General features: G+C 40.2%; 1 protein-coding gene across 1 annotated transcript in view; it reads right to left on the bottom strand.

The window, feature by feature from the left end:
* Positions 1 to 17,096, bottom strand: part of PCLO (piccolo presynaptic cytomatrix protein) — a 534,443-nt gene that overhangs the window by 54,756 nt on the left and 462,591 nt on the right. The window contains exon 21 of the mRNA XM_054016176.1: positions 1,635 to 1,776. Coding sequence (XP_053872151.1) covers positions 1,635 to 1,776 — 142 coding nt within the window. The remainder of the gene's footprint in view (positions 1 to 1,634; positions 1,777 to 17,096) is intronic.

Below are 17,096 nucleotides of genomic sequence, written 5' to 3'. Positions count from 1 at the left end.
AGCACTAGGCCCAAAATAAGAGTGGTTTAAAACTCAGGCTTCCCTAACATGCCATGGACTTGTATTTTATCTTTAGGAATCATTATAAACTAATTATGCATCTGGGTTGTAAAATACAATTAAAAATAATTTTTGTTCCCCTGAAGTACAATTTGTTTTAATCTACAGCAAGGTTGAGTGAAAGATTCAATAAAAAATTAATCAGATGGAACTTTACTGCCTGAGCTCATTTCCCCCTTCCCCTAAGCTGCTGAAGGGGAAACTTAAAAGTAAGATGGAGAGCTCTTTTCCTTTTTAGCATCTAATAAGTTACAGTCATTTGCCATTCCACTACATTTCAACAAGGGATGAGCACTTTGGAATGTCACAAACTCTAGAGAACAAATAGGTTTTGTTTTGTTTATAAAGTCAAGAACCTTTAAAAAAGTTGCTTTCATCTCTTGTGCATCAGATTTCAGGACTGCAGAGCAAGAACTGACCATAGTGTGCTGGGAAAAGGCCAAGGAAAGGAAGATTTCCTTGAAAAGGTTCATTAGACATTAGTGTGATTCCAGCCCAGTGTTGGGCTGATAGCACTGGCACTGGCCAAAGTGTGGGTCTGATTTAGAAACATGGGGTCAGAGTCAGAGCTGGAGGAAATCAGAATTTCTCTACTGAAGTGAGCATCCACACACCTCTGTAGCAATGAGAGTCATGTTGCTGTTAGGTCTCAGACAGCCTCATGTTTTGTACTCCCCTCTGAAGAGGGCTAAAGGGTGCCAAGCCATAGCCAGCACTTTTCCTAGCAGCATTAACCGACTCTTAATACCACACAGTGGTGGGATTCAGTGCTGCAGCGAATAGGGTCAATATGCATAGCCAGCCTGGTGTGACCAGCTAGCTCTTCAAAGACCATCAGCAAATGTTTCATGGACCAGACAGACTTTGAAAACAGTTGATCTATTTCCGCCTGAAGAGTGTTAACATCAGAAGGGGAGAGAAATTATCTAGCATGATACAAGGGGTATAACTAGAAGTAATGGATAAGGTTAATAATAATAAAGCTTAGTCTTGTAAAATAAGGATAAACTTCCTGATGGTGAAACTTGTCAGACTGTGTAGAATACCCCTATATTAGCAAAAGAAGGGATTTGATGAAGAAGTCTTCCTCAAACTGCTATGATAATTCAGACATGGGCCGAACCAAAAATACAAATTCAAATTCCTAAATTTTGGGGAGGTTTGGATCTGAATTTTGCTGTTAGTACCTGTGTCAAGAATGGGGCCAAATTAAAGACCCAAATTGAACATCCCCAAATTTGGCAGAAGTTCTGCTCTCCATCAGCACTTTGTGTCTCAAGCCCATCTCTACAAATGTGCACAAAAAGGAACGAGGATGAGGTTGCTCCTGGATTGCAGCGATTAGTTTGTTCTGTAGAATCATGGGTATAGTGGGCTTGAACATTTATAATTGTGCAACAGTGGAAAATGCAATTACGGACTCTGACAAGAGTCCTATCTGGTTAAATGCTATTAGCTGTTATACTGTGTAACACAAGTCTTGGGAAGAAATGACATATGAGGAAGCCTGAGGCCTCAAAGTGCTGTACATAGTACTGTCAGGACAATACAGTGTATTAAAGAAAAAGCCTTACATTCTTGGAATAGGAAACAGATTGTTCTCCCCTGTGGTGCTGCTGCTTCCTTCGCTATCCATGCTATATCCGCTGCCAAAACTACTGGCTGACGAGCCAGTGGAGACAGAGCTTTCTGTAGGTCGGTGGTTGGTAGGCCTTGCTGTACAGAACAGGAATAATGGGTTACAAAAAAGCTTGTAAGATATAAATGTAATCAATGTTAAGAAAGTGCTATTCATCACAATTACATGCTGCAAACACCTTTATGCTCTACTTTACTTCATATTCATTTGACAAAGTGAGTAGGGTAGTCCTACAATGAGAATCCCAATGGACCTTCCTGTTACTCTTAATGAAACATTCCTTCATTGCATTTGATGATTTTTGATACAGTACAGGGAATCCAAAGGAAGTATCATCGATACACCATCTAGTCCCACACAAATTGTGTATGAAAACATCCTCCTCTTCAGACATCGTACCATTACATTTCTCAACTGCTCATTAATATCTTTGGTAATCTTACGGTATGCCTTGAGTTTTTAAGCACAGCCCTTAGCAATTTAGTAAACTGGTGCTAAACCTCTATTTATTAGGTTAATTTCATGTGGTGACTGTATGTCAACTCTAAAGAAATTATTTTTGCTTTAGATGGTTTATTTTGGTTTACTATTTTTGATACTCAAAATTAATTAATTCTCCTGCATTTAGCCCTTGGCAAGTTGAGAAATATATACAGATAACACACTGTGACATTACACTTAATAAAGAACAATGAACAATATCTGTTCACACATTGAATAACACAATTTCCCAGGAAAAATAAATATAGGTTTTTTTTCTTGAAAAGATTGCTGTGGATGGCACTTTTCACTTATTTTAATAGAATGGATATAATGCTGAGGATAGAAACGTTTGTGCTAAAAGCTCTCACTTAGTAAAGTTTTCCTGTCATCTTGGTCAGCCTTAAAGCTTGAAGACAAAGAATACAAAGGGATTGTATTTATACATGAAATGTGCCAAAAATCTAAAAACAAATAATTTCAAATACAGTCCAGAACCCAGATAATATCCCATCCAAGTTAATGATATTTATGTTTGACTTGGTGTGTGTTATTTCCGGTGCAGGCTTCCGCAAACTGCCTTGCAATGTCACCCAAAGTTAAATAAGACACCCTAAATATACTTTGAAAATGGTTTAATAATTGACACTGGAAAATAGGGATAAAAGGAAATAGCGCATCATGAATCATTGGTCTGTCCTAACCATGAGTTCATATTCCCACAATGATTCTTCCCTTGTAAATTCAGCCATCAAATAACTCTTTAAAACTCTATTACCATTGGCTGCTTTCAGTCACTCAGTCCAGCTATTTGAACACTACCTAGGTTCCTTTAAGACCCCATTGGTTTTGAGATGAATTTCATGACGCTTTGCACTTAAATTATAGTCACTCTTAAGAGATGATTAGCAGGTAACTTTCCAAACCATGCCTGCCTCAGTGAGATACCCACCAAAGCCTCTGTTTTTCCAGAGAAGACAGACACAGCACTATAACATACTCTGCCAAAGAAGAGCCCATCAGATAGGTGAAATTACACTAAGAACTCTGCCACTTGTGGTACTCCTGACAATTCATGTGAGCAGGGAACTGGATTGTGTAGGGAGTAGAAGGCCTGCCAAAAGCATATATTTCCAGAGAGCCCTGGGGCAATTGAAGAAATCTCAGGACAAGACCCGCACTGTGCACCATGGCCTCCTACTTCTGGCAATCGGGATTCCTCCTTGCTCATGCGTGAACCAGAGCCACCCTTAATCTAATTTCTGAGACTGTTTGCAGGATCAGCACTAATCCCAGTGGTTGTTTCCACATAAGTGTGTCATAGGATGATGCCACATAGAATCATAGAATATTAGGGTTGGAAGAGACCTCAGGAAGTCATCTAGTCCAATCCCCTGCTCAAAGCAGGACCAACCCCAACTAAATCATCCCAGCCAGGGCTTTGTCAAGCCAGACCTTAAAAACCTCTAAGGATAGAGATTCCATCACCTCCCTAGGTAACACATTCCAGTGCTTCACCACCCTCCTAGTGAAAGAGTGTTTCCTAATATCCAACCTAGACCTCCCCCACTGCAACTTGAGACCATTGCTTCTTGTTCTGTCATCTGCAACCACTGAGAACAGCCTAACTTCATCCTTTTTGGAACCCCCCTTCAGTTAGTTGAAGGCTGCTATCAAATCCCCCCTCACTCTTCTCTTCTGCAGACTAAATAAGCCCAGTTCCCTCAGCCTCTCCTCGTAAGTCATGTGCTCCAGCCCCCTCATCATTTTTGTTGCCCTCTGCTGGACTCTCTCCAATTTGTCTACATCCTTTCTGTAGTGGGGGGGACCAAAACTTGATGCAATACTACAGGTGTGGCCTCACCAGTGCCGAATAGAGGGGAATAATCACTTGCCTCAATCTGCTGGCAATGCTCCTACTAATACAGCCCAATATGCTGTTGGCCTTCTTGGCAACAAGGGCACACTGCTGATTCATATCCAGCTTCTTGTCCACTGTAATCCCCAGGTCCTTTTCTGCATGGTCCCTAGTTGGTTCCTCCAGCACTTGTACCAGGAAGTTGTACCCAACACTCTCCAAAAACTTCCTGGATTATCTATGTATTGCTGTATTGCTCTCCCAGCAGATGTCAGGGTGATTGAAGTCCCCCATAAGAACCAGGGCCTGTGATCTGGCAACTTTATTTAGTTGTCCATAGAAAGCCTCGTCTACCTCATCCTTCTGATCCGGTGATTTATAGCACACACCCACCACAACATCACCCTTGTTGCTCTCCTGTAAATTTAACCCAAAGACTCTCAACAGGCTTTTTTCGAGTTTCATACTGGAGCTCTGAGCAATCATTCCGCTCTCTTACATACAATGCAACTCCTCCACCTTTCCTCCTATACCTGTCCTTCCATGTTTATATCCATCCATGACAATGCTCCAGTCATGTGAATTGCCCCACCAAGTTTCATCATAGTTCCTTGATTGCACCAGGACTTCCAGTTCTTCCTGCTTGTTTCCCAGACTGCCTCCCTCCTCATGCCATCACATCTGAGCAGCCATGCCCCCACAAACCCCATAAAAACTCAAAGTGGTGACTGCGCAGAGGGATGTGTTGCTGCTCCTTCATTATGGAGTTACCTGCCAGTTAGGGGTCATTAGTGCACATCTCAGCTTGTCCATGGTTAAAACAGAGGGGAATGATATGTCTCCCAGTTTCCTTGTTTATTCTGTAAAGACTAGTTCCTGGAGTCCAGAAGTCACTAAATTTGTCCTCCAGTGGACCTCTTCTTCCTCTATGCCTTATGGGTAGTAGTAGGAATACAGAATTCAGCACAGCATTCCAAACAAGACCTCACCTAACCTTAGAATCATAGAAATGTAGGGCTGGAAAAGACCTTAAGAGGTCATCTAGTCCACCCCTTTGTGCTGAGGCAGGACCAATAACACATAGACCATTCTGATAGGTGTTTGACTAATCAGTTCTTCCTCCAGTGACGGGAATTCCATAACCTCCCTTGGAAGCCTATTCCAGTGCTTAACTATCCTTATAGTTAGAAAGTTTTTCCTTATGTCTAGCCTAAATCTCCCTTGCTGAAGATTATCCCCATTACTTTTCATCCTACCTTCAGTGGACATGAAGAACAATTGCTCACCATCCTCTTTAAAACAGTCTTAATGTACATGAATACTATCAGTTCCCTCCCTCCTCAGTCTTCTTTTCTCAAGTCTGAATATGCCAGGTTTTTTTAACCTTTCTTCATAGGTCAGGTTTTCTTTTGTAATTTTTGTAGCTCTCTTCTAAACTCTCTTCAACTTGTTCACATCTTTCCTAAAGGCTGGCACCCAAAACTGGACATAATACTCCAGCTGAGGCCTTGCTAATGCCAAGTAGAGTGGGCCAATTAACTCCTCTGTCTTATATACAACATTCCTGCTAATACATCCCAGAATGATATTAGACTTTTTTGCAACTGCATCACATGGTTGGCTCACATTCAATTTATAATCCATTATAACCCTCCAGAACCTTTTCAGCCATATTACCACCTAGCCAGTTATTCCCCGTTTTGGAGTTATGCTTTGATTTTTCCTTTATGAAGTACTTAAATGCTATCATAAGACTACTTGTACTCAATAGCTGAATTTATCTCCTGGATTTTACTTACATTTTGAAGGTGTCAGAGTTCTATTCTCTGTGAACACCAAACTTCTTTCCTGGTGCTCATTTGGAATAAAATGTCCTTTTAGGGTGTATTTTGCATTCAGTATTTTTCGTTTCTATTCGTTACTCTACCCTACTTTACATTTTTCCACACTGATTTCCTTTCCCATCAACTCTGTTACTGGAATTGAATATTAGACATGGTGAGCCCAAGTTTAGGTTTATATCTGGATTTTGAAGACCCCAAAGTTCAATGTGTGTTATTCATTTGTGTCTGATCCACAAAGGGAATGAGTCTGCCACTACTCTACCTATTTCTGTAGAGTAGATCTGTTTGGACTTCTTTTTTCCCCACAAAAAGTGTTGACCTTTAATTGAAAAAAACAAAATCCACAAAGTTTGCAGCCATAATGTTTTCAGTTTTGGGCTGAAAACATTTAGTTATTCAACAAAATGTTGAATCTTTCCACAGAAAGCAGACACTTTTTGTGAACATTTTCCTTTAATCAAAAACCCAATTGTCCATGGAAAAACAGTTTTGATGGAAAACTTTCAACCTGCTCTACTGGCTATGCTCATGTGTTAGCTCTAGAGATCTTGGGTTCAACTCCTGGTGATAACAATGTCATGATTATATGATAGGGTTACCAGCAATAGGAGGATAGTGGACCTGATGACCCAAAAGATCCCTTCCAGTTCTGTGTCCTATGACATTCTAAACTCCTGTAAGGAAACGGGCAAGAAAATGGTTCTTAGGCTGGAGCGCTGGGTAGAAACAGTAGTCTAAGAAGTGCAGCCAAGACACTGCCAACAGCCTTAAGGGGCCCTGGAAAAATCATCGGACTGCATGCAGTGATCAAAGTAGGGGCTGAGGGTTAAAGGATGTACTATTAGTCTCCTCCTTGGTAGTGGTTTGGATATCTGCTATTGGCCATTCGTTTTGGTGTCCATTCCGATCAGGTGGTTGATAACAAACTCCTACTGTTAACTTATCATCTTGTTCTCTATCTAATTTTGAGCCGCAGTGGTTGATATGGCATCTCAGTATATATTTAATTGCCAGCAATAAAATGATTTGTTAACACTCACATCATGGGTCTAATGACACCAGTGACTGATATTGGTCATGAGATTGATGGCACCAGAACTGCTACCAGTTTGCTCTTTTTCATTTGAGTTTGTATAAAGAAAATGTCCAGATTTTATTTTAATAGAAAGGCTTCTAATGATTTGTGCATGAATGGGAATTGGAAGAGCTATTGATTGTCTTCTAGGCTGAAAAGTTTTTCTTTCCTCTGAATCTGCTGCTGTCCATGCTGTACCCAAAAAACCCTAAGATTAAGAAAGTGGAAAATAATAGATGAAAAAAGAAGCCTGGGAGGGAGGCGAAGGTTCACATGCCTAAATAATCTTCCTAGTCCTCCATGAAAAAGGATTAGACATATACAGGTGCCACAAATATGTCTTCTGCATTCAGTGCCATTAATGGATCCCAGTGAAGACTTTCCCACCAACAGCAAGCTATTCATGCAGCTATCTGTATATACCTACCTTAGAAAACAATTGCAGGATAAAGAAAATTGAAGATTCCTCACTTCTCCAAATTAAAAAAAAAAATCTTAACACAATACTAGTTGTCTCCACATAGGGGTGATTGGGTGTGGGAGGGTGATGTTATGAGTGTGATATAATATCTCATTGAAAGATGACAGGGCCAGAAAGAGTTAATTAACTCACAGACTGACCTGACCCATGGCCAAACTTTACAGACTGGTTAGGAAGATATGTAAGTGAATTGAGCTTTGAAATGCAAGTCTGCATTGTTAGAGGTAGAAGGATAGGTGTTTGCTCAAGTCTTGTGATGTAAACAAACAAGTCTTGTTTGATTCAAAGATCAAAAACGGAATATTAACATTTAGGAAAATACTTGAGTGAAATAGTACTATTGTCTATATGTCTCTTTGAAGGTTGTGGTAACCTGTATCTGAACTGTTTAATGGATAAATTAGCCTGTGCTAATTGCCAGGATGTTTGGAAGCAGGAGAGTTAAGCCTATTGTTTTCTCAGCCCAAAAGGTTGTTGGAAATGTATAAGAACCCTGGGACACGATCCTGGTTCATCTCAGATCTGCTTTGGGTTTCAAGAGGGGTAAACCTTAAGCCACGAAGATTGAGATCCCCAGTCATTGACTGGAGCCACCCTGAATATGGACATTGGACTATAACCTATGGACTATTTCTAAAAGGACTTTTGGCAACTACAAGCTCATCTCTGCTATTTATCTGAACCTCAAGAACTGAATTCACGTCTGTATGTATATTGATCTTTTAACCAACACTCTCTTTTCTTTTTTTAAATTTTTAGTTTAGTTAATAAGAATTGACTATAAGCATGTATTTTGGGTAAGATCTAAGTTATAATTGGACCTGGGTATGTGGCTGACCCTTTGGGGTTGGAAGAACCTTTTCTTTTATATGATAAGATTTTCAGTAATCGTCATCATATCTGACGTGTGTATCTGGACGGAGGCCTGAGGCTGGGTACTTTAAGGGAACTGCATTGTTTGGACTTCTGAGTAACCAGTGAGGTACTATAGAAGCTGTTCTGTGCTGGCTTGGTAAACTAAGTAATGGAATATCCACCAGCGTTTGGGGTTTGTCTGCCCCGTTTTGTTTGCAGTTCACCCTAATTGAGTGACCTCAGCTGGCTCCCATGGGCAGCCCCGTCACAGGGGGGTGAGGTTAAACTTGTGTATTTATGGAGCCAGTTAGAGAATCAGATTCTATAACTGGAGAAACATGAGTTCCAGGTCTCAAACGCACTAAAGGATAATGTCATTTTAAAATCAATGGGAAGGGGAAAAATAATCCAAATTCTACTACTAAATCTCCCAGTGAAGGGGGCTTGAGACTACAGAAAAGAAATGTGCATGTGTTTTTTTTTTTAAAGCTAAGCATAAGGGAGATAATTCACACAGCACCTACAGCCATGTCCTGTCAAATCAATCAATAGTGAAATGGAAACTATTAAGCACCACCAGACTTCCCAGCCATTCATCTAGACTGAATGAGCAGTTTGTTTAAAGAGGGGAATTTGAGATTAAATGTGGGGCCAACTGATTCAGATAAAATAATAACTATATCAAAGAGAATCTTCTTATGAGTTCTAAATTGCAGAGAGTATCTTTTCCTCCGTCCCAACTGTTATTCCTTTTTACATGACTGGCCAGGACCACAAGCTGAAGTGCCAAAATGCCACCAGAAAGCCTGTACTAGTTGCAACCCAAGCAGTAAGCACCAGAAATCTCATAAGAGAACCGTTCTTGCTAGATTTTTAGCCCAGTTTGGCAGAATAAAGACAGAAGTATGGGCAGCTTGTATAATTATTTAGGCTTTTCAGGATGTGTGTGCATGGGGGGGACAGGACACCAAAGAAGCCACTACAGTAGTATTTAACTTCAGAGATGGGAACTACACAAAAATGAGGAAGCTAGTTAAACAAAAATGAAAAGATATAGTCACAAAAGTGAAATGCCTGCAAGCTGCATGGAAACATTTTAAAAACACCATAACAGAGGCTCCAATTAAATGTATACCCCAAATAAAAAAAAAAAAGTAGGAGGACCAAAAAAGTGCCACCATGGCTAAACAAGAAAGTAAAAGAGGTAATTAGAGGCAAAAAGGGATCCTTTAAAAATTGGAAGCTAAATCCTACTGAGGAAAATAGAAAGAAGCATAAACTCTGGCATGTCAAGTATAAAAGTATAATTAGGCAGGCCAAAAAAGAATTGGAAAAGTAACTAGCCAAAAACTCAAAAACTAACAACTTTTTTTTTTAAAGTACATCAGAAGCAGGAAGCCTGCCAAACAACCAGTGGGGCCACTGGACGATCAAGGTGCTAAAGGAACACTCAAGGAAGATGAGACCATTGTGGAGAAGCTACATGAATTCTTTGCATGGTCTTCACTGTAGAGGATGTGAGGGAAGTTCCCACATCTGAGCCATTCTTTTTAGGTGACCAATCTGAGGAACTGTTCCAGATTGAGGTGTCAGTTAGAGGAGGTTTTTGAACAAATTGATAAATTAAACAGTAATAAGTCTCCAGGACCAGATGGTATTCACCAAAGAGTTCTGAAGGCACTCAAATATGAAATTACAAAACTACTATCTGGGGTATGTAACACATCATTTAAATCAGATTCTGTACTAGATGACTTGAGGATAGCTAATGTGATGCCAATTTTTAAAAAAAAAGGCTACAGAGGTGATAATGGCAAGTACAGGCTGGTAAGCCTAACTTCAGTACCAGGTAAATTGGCTGAAACCCTAGTAAAGAACAGAATTATCAGATAGAGAGGTTAACATGATTTGTTGGAGAAGAATCAACATGGCATTTGTAATGCGAAATCATGCCTCACCAATCTGCTAGAATTCTTTGAGGGAGGTCAACAAACATCTGGACAAGGGAGATCCAGTGGATATAGTGTACTTGGACTTTCAGAAAGCCTTTGACAATGTCCCTCATGAAAGGCTCTTAAACTGTCATGGGATAAGTGGGAAAGTCCTCTCATGGATCAGTAACTGGTTAAAAGGTAGGAAACAAAGGTATGAATAAATGATCAGTTTTCACGATGGAGGGAGATAAATAGTGGAGTGCCCTGGGGTCTGTACTGGGACCAGTGCTGTTCAACATATTCATAAATGAGCTGGAAAAAGGGGTAAATAGTGAGGTGGCAAAATTTGCACACAATACAACATTACTCAAGATAATTAAGTCCAGAGCAGACTATGACAAGTTACAAAGGGATCAAACAAAACTGGGTGACTGGGCAGCAAAATGGCAGATGAAATTCAATGTTGATAAATGCAAAGTAATTCACATTAGAAAACATAATCCCAACCATACATATAAAATGATGGGATCTAAATTAGCTGTTACCAAGAAAGCTTTTTTAGTAATTGTGGATAGTTTTCTGAAAACACCCATGCAAAGTGCAGTGGCAGTCAAAAGAGCTAATACAGGGGTCGGCAACGTTCGGTACGCGGCTCTCCAGGGTAAGCACTCTAGCGGGCCGGGCCAGTTTATTTACCTGCTGACGCGGCAGGTTCGGCCGATCACGGTCTCCACTCACCGCAGTTCACCGTCCCAGACCAATGGGGGCGGCGGGAAGCGGTGCAGGCCAAGGGATGTGCTGGCCGCGGCTTCTCGCCGCCCCCATTGGCCCGGGACGGCAAACCGCTGCGAGTGGGGGCCGTGATCGGCCGAACCTGCTGATCGTGGTCCCCACTAACAGAACATTAGGAATCGTTAGGAAACGGATAGATAATAAGACAGAAAATATCATAATGCCTCTATATAAAATCCATGGTACACCCACACCTTAAATACTGCTTTCTATTCTGGTGCCCCATCTAAATATATATATGTATATTAGAATTGGAAAAGGTACAGATAAGGGCATAAAAATTATTAAGGGTCTGGAATAGTTTCCATATGAGGAGAGGTTAATAAGACTGGGACTGTTCAGCTTGGAAAAAAGACGACTAAAGGGGATATAAAAGAGGTCTATAAAATTATGAATGGTGTGAAGAAAGTGAATAAGGAAGTGTTACTTACTCCTTTTCATAACACAAGAACTGGGATAATCCAATTAAATTAATAGGCAGCAGGTTTAAAACAAACAAAAGGAACTACTTCTTCACACCACACAGTGTACCTGTGAAATTCATTGCCAGGGGATGTTGTGAAGGCCAAAATTATACTGCGGTTCAAAAAGAACTAGGTAAGTTCATAGAGGATAGGTCTATCAATGGCAATTAGCCAAGGTGGTCAGGGATGCAACCCCATGTTCTGGAGTTTCCTAGCCTCTGACTGCCAGAAGCTGAGAGTGGATAACCATTGATAGATCACTTGATGATTGCCTAGTCCGTTCATTCCCTCTGGAGCACCTGACATTAGCCATGTCCTGAAGACAGGATACTGGGCTAGATGGACCATTGGTCTGGCCTAGTATGGCTGTCCGTATGTTCTTCTTATGTTCTTACATACCCAGGATCACTCTTGTCATAAATATAAAGGGAAGGGTAACAACCTTTATGGATGCAGTAACATCAAATCCCTCCTGGCCAGAGGTACAGAATCATTTACCTGTAAGGGGTTAATCAGTTCCATTAACCTGACCTGACCTGGCACCTGAACAGAAGGACCAATGGGGAAAGAGCAACAGAGGGTCCTGTGGCACCTTTAAGACTAACAGAAGTATTGGGAGCATAAGCTTTCGTGGGTAAGAACCTCACTTCTTCAGATGCAAGTTTATTCTCCCAATACTTCTGTTAGTCTTAAAGGTGCCACAGGACCCTCTGTTGCTTTTTACAGATTCAGACTAACACGGCTACCCCTCTGATAATGGGGAAAGAGGATACTTTCAAATCGGGAGGGTGGGGGGAGGTTTGGTTTGTGCTCTCAGTGTGTTCCCTCTTGAGACAAAGAGAGAGACCAAGCAGGTAATCCAGTTCCTACTGAAATGATACATCTAAAATTACAGATATTGTAAGTAATAGCAAGGAAATGCATTAGATTATCTTTTGTTTTAGCTTGTGAATTTTCCCTACGCCAAGAGGGAGGTTTATTCCTGTTTTGTAATTTTGAAGTTGAGCCTAGAGGGGAATCCTCTGTGTTTTAAATCTTTTTATCACCCTGTAAAATTACCTTCCATCATGATTTTACAGAGGTGCTTCTTTTACTTTTTTTTTTTATTATAAAGTTCTTCTTTTAAGAACCTGATTGGTTTTTAGTGTCCTAAAAACCCAAGAGTCTGGTCTGTGCTCACCTTGTTAACCTATTTGGTTGGTATATTATTCTCAAGCCTCCCCAGGAAAGGGGGTGAAGAGGTTTGGGGGGATATTTTGGTGGGGATAGGGCTCCAAGTGGTCCCTTCCTGAATGTCTGTTTAAATTGCTTGGTGGTGGCAGCAATACCGTCCAAGGACAAGGAAAGGAATTTGTGTCTTGGGGAAGTTTTTAACCTAAGCTGGTGGAATATAAGCTTAGGGGGTCTTTCATGCGGGTCCCCACATCTGTACCCCAGAGTTCAGATTGGGGAGGGAACCCTGACAACTCTCTAAACCTTTAAGGTTTGCTCATGACTATTTGAAATAAGATTAAAAACCACTGCTCCCTTAAAGTTGCTCAGCGAAACCAGTGTCTGTGTTATGATCCAGAGAGCACAGCGGTCCTAGTATTTCATTTCTCACTTGAGGGGTAGGCCCATTTACAGTGGCTCCTGGCCTTGTTTAGAACTTCTGGAGAATTGCAATATATAACCCTCAGAAAGACATCAGGCACATAAATAATTGATTCCATACTCCAGCTCACCTCCCCTCTCTGCCAAGTTTGGATTCAACCAATTGCCTTTGACAAGAGACCATCCAACTGAATGGTAAAGACACATTCCAAAGAATTTCGGTAATAAAATCTAGCTTCTTAAAAAGGAGTACAATGTGTCCAAATCCGGAGTGCATCACAAGATTTGGAGCTTTGGAGGACCTGGTGGTCCTATCAACTTGCTCTTTCAGCAAGCAACCAAAGAAAGAGCGGGTGGGAATTAAGTGGAGCCACAGTTCTGCCTCCCATCCTAAATGTGCCAACCATGTGATCAAGCTGATGGAATGTGTTACTTCCTCCTCTGAAACCAGAGAGCCTTAGGAGAAAGAATGCCAGCTGGTTGTCCTTCTGCAGCAATGCATCATCAAGTATCCTCAACCCAGAACTGTGGCAAAATGACATCATCTTGGCCAACACCAAAGACAGAACCAGAGCCTGCCAGAGCTAAAAGCATGAATTACTCCCAGCTCTGAATCTGTAATACTCACATTCTTCATGAACTGAGTATGGGGGGTGAGGGCACACCACAAACTCTGATCAGTGGGATATACCACAATTTAGCCCTAAGAGTCCCATTCTGCCATCCTTCCTCACTCTGGATAGTACTTTACTCCATGAGTACTCCCACATATCTGCCATTTTATATTGATTTTTACATTATGCATTGATTTGACCATATGTTTTCTATTTATAATTTTGTGAAATTTCAGTGGGACTTCCCACAACGTACATTATCACACAACGTGAGTAATGGTGGCAGGATAGTGTCCTACTAAAAGTGCTGCAATGTTGTTTCTTTACTCAACAAAGCAATCTTAACAATCTAGTTCTAGCACATATGCTCCCTGGGGCTCAGGCCACTGGCTAACAGACTTTTGAAATAGGAGTTATCAGACAAAGACTCTGAACAATTTCCTGAAATTACATGTCATTTTAAAATGGTGAAAGAAAAAATAGTAAGACTAGCAACAGCAAAAGGTGCCAGTACTCAGGCTGGAACCAAAGATAGCATAAGATTATTACTGTCTGCACAAAACGGGGACAAACTGTTCTTGTTTTGATAATGACAGAAGGATTCTGGAAAACTGGTTGTTTGTCGCAATAAAAACGCGTATTTAATTTACCCTGAAATTAGGAGCCCAGAGAAGCTTGGAATAAAGCAGCTTTATTGGGCAGTAAATTATTTACAGTGTGAAGGAGTCATCCCAAACTATGGCAAGAAATGAAAACCTGGTATTGCCTGTTAGAAGCATTCAATGCTTTTGTACATGAAGGGAGCTTAAGCTGGTATTTAAATCTCTACACAATCCTATCCAGTCCAAGCAATATGAAGTACCCAGGAAATCAGTTGCATTTTCCATTCCAAATTGGCCAAAGCCAGTAAAATAAAAGCTACCAAGAGGAACTGCACAATATTGCATTTTTTCTGGTAAATGGCTGACAATTACACGGTGCTCACTAACTTATATCTAACCAAGTTTACAATGCAGTAGCATATATATCTGCTTAGTACACAACACTTCTACCTTGTTTTATATCCCTAAACTACTTGTTTTTTTCTGCAGCAGTTTCTTATTGTGTCAAGTAAAAGAAATTGAGCATAAGCAAGAAGGCAAACTCAATTAAAACCAGTCTTATCTCACTTCATGTCCATATTGCCCTTTTGACACTAAACTCCACTAGCATGCCTTTCTCTCAAAAGAACAAGTACACTAATGTACCATTCTCCCATGAGATATACAGTAGTGTCTGCTTGGAAGCACATGGACAATACGCAGCTGGCTATTATGAAGTTTATGGTTCGAATCCTCTACTCAGCTTCTGCAAATTTTACTTTCATGCAATGCAGGCACCTTTGAAAGATATAAAACAGTCTTCCTGAGCCTACAAAACGTCCTCCTCTGCTTCTTTATCCGTCGACTAACTGTACAACATTTTTATGCAATGACAGAATCAAGATGAAGCCTGTTGCATTTCAGGGCAAAGCCAATCACCTTCTTTGTAGTTGCGCAGGACCACTGGCAACAGAACTGTTGTGTAAAGAAGTGAGCCAAAGAGAGGCCATTGCAGAGCATTGCAGAGCACTTTGTTCTGCTTGAGTTCCCTGTACAACAGCATGTGCACTGAGAAGTGACCAACTATCTTGTATCACCTATGAAGCCAGGTTACCACTATGAGTTTATTTTCTGGGTTCTGTACTTCTAACTTCTTAAGAGTCTCCTGTCTGAGACTCCTGAGACTGAAAGCGCATGGGTTGCTCTTTGGACCAAGAAAAAAATATTCTGTACTTTGAAAAGGTATTTATATAAAGTCAACAAAGTAATTTATTTTGTGCATATCTCTATACTTCATTTTGGTTTTGTTATATAAATCATTCACATTCCAGAGCCTGGTGAAAGGTCAGTCAAAACAGCTTGAAAATCAAATATTCAAAATTATCTGCCATGAATGAGTTACAGAACAGTAACTGGCAAATAACTTTGATCAAACAAATTTGAGGATGGGGAATGATCTGCAGAACAGGAAAATGATGCAAAATTTGTTGAATAAATTATACAGTTAATGCTTATTCTGAATAAAAAACAGTTAGAACTCATGAGTTCCTGCATCCTAGCTCAATTCTCGGTTCACACATCTCTTAGAAAGTGCTAGACCTATCAAGAGAGACTATATTCTGATGAGATTTCCAGATCAAAAAAGGTTGGCTAAATACTGGAGCTGTTCAGAAAATCTTCAATGGGACCATTTTCCATCAGAAATTGTAGTTTTCATATCAAAATGACTTTTCATTTCAATTTCTTTCAGTAGAATATATAATATAATATAAAAAATTAAAAAGCTCAAACAACCCCAAACAAAATGCTTTTGGGACTTTTCCAGAGAATTTTGAAATTTTCAGGTTTTATTCCAAATTGGAATTAAAACAAATTTCTAAATCCCAAAATCCTCCAGAAAATGGAATCTCCATTCACTGCATAGTGCTACTAAATATGTTCTTATGCCCCGTATAAACATTCCGTTTGTTGGAAGAACCTTCATATGTTTTGCGTTTTGCTCGCTATTAGTATTAGTAACAATAATTGTTCAATAGTCTCCTTCCATTCTAGGGAGACATGGAAAATTTGAGATAAAAACAGAAGGGTAATAAATGGGGGACTAGAAACAAAATAAAAGTTTTTCTTTTTATCTTCTTCCCGGGGATTAAAATAATAAAGCTGTCCTACCTATCTACTTTAGTTCAGACACCACGTGGTTTAGGACTGAAGCAGAATAATCTGGGCCAATTCCACAGCAGATTAAATCAGTGAAGTGCTCCAAAAGACAATGAACCTAGCTGATTTACATCAGATGAAGGCAATGATAGGTAGGTGGATGATAGCATACCTAACATTTAGGTTTGATAGCACAATTGGCCACAACAGAGAGGAACATATTTCTATTTTAGATATTGCTAGGATACTATTCCTTTATTCCTTTCCTTTTCACTGGTATTTGCAAAACTCTGCATTGAAAAAACAACGAGGAGTCCTTGTGGCACCTTGGAGACTAACACATTTATTTGGGCATAAGCATTCGTGGGCTAGAACGCACTTCATCAGATGACCCAACCACTCCTAGTCTTTATTCACGCCTAATCTGATGGTATCCAGTTTGCAAATTAATTCCAGTTCCGCAGCTTCACATTGGAGTCTGTTTTTGAAGTTTTGTTGTTGAAGAATTGCCATTTTTAGGTCTGTTATTGAGTGACCAGAGAGATTGAAGTGTTGTCCTACTGGTTTTTGAATGTTATGATTCCTCATGTCAGATTTGTGTCCGTTTATTCTTTTGCGTAGAGACTGTCCGGTTTGGCCAATGTACATGGCAGAGGGGCATTGCTGGCA

This window comes from Malaclemys terrapin, chromosome 1, assembly GCF_027887155.1.
Source record: "Malaclemys terrapin pileata isolate rMalTer1 chromosome 1, rMalTer1.hap1, whole genome shotgun sequence".
Taxonomy (NCBI): domain Eukaryota; kingdom Metazoa; phylum Chordata; order Testudines; family Emydidae; genus Malaclemys; species Malaclemys terrapin.
This window is presented reverse-complemented; position numbering and strand designations above follow the sequence as displayed.